Source organism: Eurypyga helias, unplaced genomic scaffold (assembly GCF_000690775.1).
Source record: "Eurypyga helias isolate BGI_N326 unplaced genomic scaffold, ASM69077v1 scaffold17242, whole genome shotgun sequence".
Classification (NCBI taxonomy): domain Eukaryota; kingdom Metazoa; phylum Chordata; class Aves; order Eurypygiformes; family Eurypygidae; genus Eurypyga; species Eurypyga helias.
Genome location: NW_010235497.1, coordinates 31,956 through 39,705, shown reverse-complemented (window position 1 = coordinate 39,705; position 7,750 = coordinate 31,956). Strand labels below are relative to the sequence as shown.

The 7,750-nt window shown below is 48.3% G+C and overlaps 1 protein-coding gene across 1 annotated transcript in view; it reads right to left on the bottom strand.

Moving 5' to 3' along the window:
* Positions 1-6,208: 6,208 nt before the first annotated feature.
* The window catches only part of LOC104505992 (protein yippee-like 2), a 21,734-nt gene continuing 20,192 nt past the window's right edge, over positions 6,209-7,750 (bottom strand). The window contains exon 4 of the mRNA XM_010146784.1: positions 6,209-6,985. Within this exon, the coding sequence (XP_010145086.1) occupies positions 6,896-6,985 (90 nt within the window). The 3' untranslated portion in view covers positions 6,209-6,895. The remainder of the gene's footprint in view (positions 6,986-7,750) is intronic.

The following is a 7,750-nucleotide window of genomic DNA, read 5'->3' as shown; positions in this document are numbered from 1 at the left end:
TTTTTGGGATGTCATCACCCCCAAGACCTTCCTGCTGCGCAGGGTGAGGCAGCCTGTGTCTGAGATGCCGGGGCAGCCTCCAGAGCACGGACCCAGCCCGTCCCACGCAGACGCGGCGCCAACCACAGCAAACGGACGTTTTGGCGAAACCAAGAACACAAATTACCTGCCAGCAATTAACTGCATCAATTATCAGCTCTCCCATCCGCAGAACCTGTCTGCCCACGCCACGGGCACACACGGGACATCGGTTCGCAGTCACATCTTTGTGGCACCTGACCTGCCTCCCACAAACCCCCGTCTAATCCTTCCCTCCGACCTCTCGGGTGCAGCTTTTCTTGCTACGGCCTCAGCTCCACTTTGGGTTCAGGGTGTTTAGCAGCTGGCAAAGAGGGTTAAGTTGGTTTTGCAGACACGTGGGGAATTAAGGGCGCTCAGCAGTGGCACAGTGAACTGCCAGGCACTGGCACAGGGCATGGGGACAGGTCCGAGCCGTCTTCGGCCGTGAGATGAAGAGGGATTGCATCAGCTCATCCCAAACCACCTCAAAGACAGCACTGCCTTTGATCCAACCACAGTTTCAAGTGGATTTGGAGCTGAGGGCACCGGGAACCGGATACGCTGTACACCGCTGACCTGGGAGAAGCAATCCTGGCTTTGAAGCCAACGCCACAGGACAAGGTGAGCGGCGGCAGATAGTGAAAACGGCTCGTGAGAGCGTCCGAGCGTCTACCTGAATGGGCAAACTCCCTCCATTACTCCAAGGAATCGCTCTGTATTTTCAAGTTGACGTATCCCCCTCCTTTGGCTCATTTTGGCTCATTTTTGGCTCATTTTGGCTCAAGGGTTATCACACACTGGAACAGGCTGCCCAGGGAGGTGGTGGAGTCACCATCCCTGGATGTGTTTAAGAGACGGGTGGATGAGGTGCTGAGAGATATGGTTTAGTGGTGGACAGATACGGTTGGACTGGATGATCTCCAAGGTCTTTTCCAACCTAGTGATTCTATGATTTTCCTTCTGAAGCGCAGCCTCGGACGTACAGATTTGCTTTGCTCCAGGAGTATTTGTGGATCAAATTCGGGCAAAACTCGCTGAACGTCTGAAACAGACGTTTGACCTGCAAAGGCCCAAACGTGCCAGACGGTTCTCCCAGCGCTCTGGTCGGACTGCAAGTGACAAGTACCTCCTACGGTCACCACCATACGACTTCGGGGAGCTAGCCAGGGAATTCTGCCAACAACCAAAACTTGCAAACCCCGCGGCGGTTTTCTGGCCACCGGGAATTTCTTGACCCACTCCTGACCCAGCTGCAGGCACTGCTACGTATGGTACTGAGCAAACCCTCCATCCACAGGAAACGCTGTGAAGAGAACTACGGGGGTTTATTTCGTGGGTTTCTTGTTACTGTTGCTGCTTGAAAAATACTTTAAAATTGCATAGTTCCTCACAAAACAAAGCATGTGCTTCCCTCGCTGGTCTGGTTTGGGGAAAGGTACCTGGATACGGTACGGTGGTGCCAGCACGGTCTCCTGGTCCCTTGGGGGTTTCCTCTTGTACTAAATCCTAGACTTCAGGGCCACCTCAGCTCTGCCCGATGGGATCCTCGCCTGCGACTACGGTCTCTAAGTGCTGAAGCGACTCAAGTGCACCAGGTGACTGCTCTGGACTGGCAGCTAGCAGGAAAGAGGAGAATTTGACTGTTTTCAAGCTAAATGCAACGTTTCCCGAACAACCAAACTTTGCTGCCTCCACTCCGCACACACTACAGGAGATTTAAGACAGGAACGTGGGCCAGCAGCTTTAGTACTTGAAAATTTTATTTTCTCAAATGAGCACCAACACATATTGTAAATATGACAAACGATACGCCTCCCTCTAATACTGAAGAACTATGTACAATGTACAAATACATGGAAAGGTGAAAACCAATTATCTGAAAACAAACAATTGCATTTATTACTGAAGCAAATGACCTGAAAGAATATGCCAAAAAAAAAAAATTAAATTAAAATCGGACCAAAGAAATAAAAGTATACACAGTTTGTAAACACAAGAGCATCAACAGACAGGCTGGTATTGGAAATATTGTCCTTTAGTTCTGTCAGTGGGGAAAGCATTCCCATTTCCTTATGACAGACAAAACAAAGGATACATACAGTTGGTAACTATGAGAATAGCTTATTCGTGGTTGTACCTTACACAATGCCATTCTGCTTGCATTTAAGTATGTTGGGTTTTTTTTTCTGAGTTCAAGATGATTTTGTTTCCCCTCTTCTGCTTAATCTTTTTAAACAGGATCCTGCAAAATCTATGCCTAACGTAATTGTTTCTGAGCATTTAACTTCTGAGGCCTCTCACCTGGTGAGAAGAGCTCCTTCCCACTGAGCTGAGCTCTGGGTTTTGCCAAGCTGTTTCCCCAATCGGGTGTTTGGGTCTCATCTCTTCATCCAAGAACCGGTTCACATGGAAACATGATGCTCCTCCCGAAACAAGGAAGTGCAGTGAAATGCATGATTAACACTCTCACATACCACGTAGAATAATGCATACAGAGAAAATTCTCATTTGATCATCACAAGAACAACATATTTCATTCGTAGGGTTTTTTTTCTGTATATATTTTAATTGTGTACACCAAAACCAGAGAATTAAAGAGCGTGCAACAGTTATTCAGCACTGAAAACAGCTCCTCGCTCAGCAAAACACAGTCCAGAGGTTTGTGCTGTTGGTCCACTTCAGGATAAACAGGAGACCCAATGAATTAAAACTGAAGAAGGGAGAGAAGGGGGGGAGGTTAAAGACAGAAAGGAAAACAAACAAAAACAGAACTTTACTGCCAGAGAGGTAAACTTTTACTCTAATTTGTTATGTAGCAGCCTGGTTTAAAAAAAATAAACAATAGAACAAACCCTCAAAGAAAACCAGGATCCATGTCCAAAGACTTATGTTTCAGCTTAAAAACAATGACTAGTTAGAAATCTCCACCCTCCATCCCTGCTGCCCCCAGGCAACTGGAAACAGCGATGCAGAGGTTGCAGCGATGTTCAATCCTGTTTTCTAAGCCTCGAGATCTACTTCACTCCAGCCAATACTGGTGCAAGAGAAAATTTCAGGCCCAGATCCTACAAACCAGATCTCCTCAGGAATACCATGCCCAGACGGAGCCCCACCAGCTTTCATGGGACCTGCCGTGGGAGCAGGAGCTCACATGGGGCTCAGGCTGCCAGATGGGACCTCCTGTCCCACACATCAGCACCTGCCTGGACCACGGGCTGCTCTCCATAAGGCGGCCACCGCCTGCGCTGGAGACGAATTCTGCCGGATGGAAGTAGGAGTGACTCCCCTCTCCAGCCACGTCCCAAGGAAGAATGGATCGACTTCAGAGAACAACGTTTATTATGAGTTTTGTTTCCCTTTAAACATATTTTCGAACAAATACAGAAGGAAACGATCATTGATAAACAACAAAAAAGTGCTCTCAGGGAGGGGCTCTGAGAAAACAGCACCAAATATATTATTTTTTAAAAAAATTAAATATTATTTACAAAAGTATATTTCACAAGATAATTTTCTTTTTTCTACTTTGTATATATTATCATCTGAATATTTATTACAGGGTTCAGGATTTCACACCAGATAATCCACCAGACCAAAACGATTTACAACTTCCTCAAGTCTGAGCTTTGGGGTAGAGGGGAGTGATGTAAACTCAGGGGCGCAGGCAGCTTGCCAGAGACGAGGCTGCCACATTAAAACAAAGTAAAACTCGCTGCTGCTCCTGTTTTCTCGAGGATGTCACCCACGGAAAGCAGCACCACGGGCACTCGGTGCTCTGCGTTCGGGCACTGCCCGCCCGAGGAAGCAGCTGCCCTGGGCCACACCTCCAGCTCAGAAACAACGGTCCCACCTTGCTCGCCCCAGTCACTAACGCACTGGCTACGGTCAACCCACACGACCAGAGGGATGCAGAGAGTGAGGTTCTTTGGTTATGCTCTGAATATTCCACTCTAGGAGTCACTGACAGCCTGCGCTGATCGCGGTAGCACAGAGATCTGGCCGTCCTGTCTGGTCACCAGCTGCCCACACTGTCATGTGTCTCAATACAGCAAGTCACAGATGAGCTAGCAGCGGACTAAGCAGTACTTCATATTCAATGGACACACAGCAGAGAACAAACATCAATGAGCCTCACAAGCCCATTTTTCCTTATCTCCCTGGACAGTGTATTAAAGTCCCTCTGTAGATAATTCTCTGGGTGTGGGGGATGTTCACAGGCACAAATACATTTTTCCTATCAGGGCTCGATGCCAGATTCTCAGCAAGTGTGAATTAAGATCCTGCCATATTCAAGCTTACACTGGCTGTCATAAAAGCATAGCCCCTGTGAATGGTTAAAACCAGCCTGATCTGATGGATCACTGTCCTTTCTTCTCCCAGATACATGGATAACAACATTTACATCTGGTAGCTCTCTGTAGTGACTGTTCTAATTTCTCAGAGCAGTCCTCTAGACAGGCCTACCTTTTGTATCGCCTTCTTGCAGGCACTCAATCTAAGTACCAACATAAAACCGTAAGCCCCCGTGTGTTCTTTGTCTCAACCTCCTGTGAATGATTTGGGGTTATCCCTTACTTCTCCCAACTCCAACCAGACCCCTTTAAAAGCTACATATCTGGGCTGAGAAGCTCTTCAAAAATGCAAATTACTTCCCACGAGTCAAACCCCAGTAAACTGTCATGGATCACCAACTAAAAGACAGGAAAATGGGACCAGGTCAGTGCCAAAGTCAACAAAATAGCAGGTACTGCAGAGGTTTGGATTTCTCCTAGGTATTTACCACTGAAGGGAATGCGGACGATGGAAGCAGAGAGGATCAGAAATGAAAGCTGAAGCAACTTCTACGCAGCCACAGCAACAAAAGTGAAGGGGGAAGCGCCCTCCTGACAGGCCAAACCAAGCCAACTCCGTCCACTGCAGGAGCCGTGCCTGGACTCCATCCCACTTCTCTTTCCAAGGTTCTACAGAACAGTGGTTCAAGAGAACAAACAGCCTTTGCTTAGATGGGCCATCAGGTTTGAGTTTCGGCACAAAGACCCAACAGTAAGGTCCATCCTGCTCCGTTAAGTAGCGTCTCTGCTCACATCCCCTCCACTCAGCAGCTCGTTACGTCTCCCCACCAGCACTCCGTCCCGATCCCCACAGCTAACGGAGTATCCTGGGGGTGGGGGCAAACGACAACAGATTACAGCTCCAACGCTTCCGTTTCATAAGGAGTTACAAACCCTTGCACAATACTCTTTCCTTCTGGATTAAGAAAGATTTCCCCCAATGGATTAACCTACTTGAAAGAATTCCACAAACAAAAAGAAAATTCACTCCAAGAGAGAGAAAACCAATTCGGTTAAGTAGTCTTGAGTTATGCACCAGATACTGGCTGGACTGTTGCAGAGCAAACTTCACACTGTCATTTACGTCTAACACAGCTCCCCTCTCACACGCGACGCCCCTTCTGCACCAACCCCCTCGGGAAGGTCCACACTAATTAAAATGAAAAAATTAAAACGGGAAGGACTTGTCCCTTGCAGTTACGACGCCCACCTCTACCCCTCCCCTTCAAACTCAAGGGCACAGACAGCTTCAGGGGTAGGGGGAAGATGTTTAACTTCTTTTTTCTTTCCCATTCCCCCTGTGCCTGCAACAGGCTTCTGGGAGAGAGAAAAGGGGAGAAGGTTTTTGGGAGGATACCTCAGGGCTTGAAATATCCACCTGTGCAATACTGCTCCAACTGCCAGCCTCCTCTGCTCCCTCCTCTCCGCACTCCCACCATTCCTCTGCCAGGCTCCAAGAGTGGAGCCGACGTCTGGGATTTAAGAAAAACATTCTGTAACAGCATTTTCCTACTCGCTCCTGGGAAGGATTGGCAAAAGGCCCCCAAGGGTGCTCAGTGGAGGCTGGGAAATCAGGGGGTACCCTGCATTACTAAGTTTCTCCCCATCCTCCTCATCCTCCTCCCCATTTCCTCTCTTGTGCCTCGCACGTGCCTTCCCCCCCCTTCCCCATCCTATCTCCTAAGCTGCAGCTCCAGCCCCGTCACGCCTTAAGGGCTCTTCTCCTCTCTGAAGGGCTCAACAGTCAGGATTTGGTTTCTCCAGCTGCAAGGATGCTTGTCGGGGTGTTTGGCCTACCTACCCCGAAACAGTGAGGAAAAGGAGAGGCAGGGAATCTCTCCAGCCTTCAGGTCCTCCAAGCAACAACTCTGTCAGCGGCAAACGAAACACAGATTTGCGATTAGCTGGCGGGGTTGTGACTTTTGCTCAGCCGGCTTAGACTGAAGCTCCACCGATGGAGCAGCAGTTTTATGATTCAGAGGGAACGCAGCCGTGAGGTATTTTTCTGTCCATTTAGACAAGTAGATAGTTTCAAGCCTTGGTTAACCAGGACTGAAAGGAGAAGTACAGTTTCAACTTCTGATGACTTCCCTTCGGGCCCACTCCCCACCCCCTATATCACCTTCGCCTGCCCAAAACTCGGGTCTTCCTCCCGCACCGAGACCTTCTGATGAAATGACACCACAGAGCCAACTTCAGTTTGTAATTAAACATTCGTCAACACGGAATGGCTGTTGGGCATTCGGTGCATTCTCTTAGCCAACGCCAGAACAGAGAGAGAAGCAGCCAGGGTCAACTCACAAACAGATACAAAGCAAAGAGACAGAGAGACAGAAATTTAGAGGCCAGTCACCAATAAAGATGGAGAAGGGTGTGAAGATGCTCCCAAGTTGCAGAGCCTCTAAATGCATGGAACCAAGCGTTCAGTCACTCTCTCACTCTTGGATATAATGTTCGGTTGGATGGCATTCTCTTACACGCTGGTAGGACTGGGCTCTTTCCATTCAATCCCAGCCATTATCCTTGATCATGTGAGCTAGTTCAATGATGTATTTGCCTTCTTTATACTTCTGGCTGCTTTCAAAAGCGTGTTCCTAAAAAAAGGAGAAAGAACGAGATCAAGACGATATTTGAAGGTAAAGTCACAGTTACAGAGGAGATCCAGGAATTCGGATCAGTAGCCTTGTCTTCCGAGTAAAACAGTCAAACTGCAGGTTCTCCTGCTGGCTTTCAGGAAACTTACATTGGGAGAATCTTAAACCCTGTTTCTAGCTATCCTTATAGGCTGGAAAAAGAGTACTTGGCACCACATAAACATGCAGCCTTCTGTAGGCCCACAGCAATTGCTCCTCAAACTATGCTTCACGTAGTAAAATTAGCTTTTCTCTAGGGTGGTCTGAGAGTTTATTAACATTTGTTAAGAACTCAGAGGTCCTCCGATGAAACATGCTGTGAAAGCACTACCATCAGGAACGAGGCAGATTATGGTAAACGTCATGTGGAAATGGAGCGAAGGGCACTGAGGGATGAGAAGGGCCCACAGTACAGAGGTTTAGATTAGATATCAGGAAGAAATTCTTCCCACAGAGGGTGAGGAGGCACTGGGACAGGCTGCCCAGAGAAGCTGTGGATGCCCCATCCCTGGAAGTGTCCAAGGCCAGGCTGGATGAGGCTTGGAGCAACCTGGGCTAGTGGAAGGTGTCCCTGCCCATGGCAGGGGGGGTGGAACTAGATGGTCTTTAAGGTCCCTTCCAACCCAAACCGTTCTGTGATTCTATGAAAGGCACAGTGCTTCAGCACTGCAGAACTGAGGAAGTGAGGACATCCATGGGATCCCTAACCAGGAGCGACTCTCACCA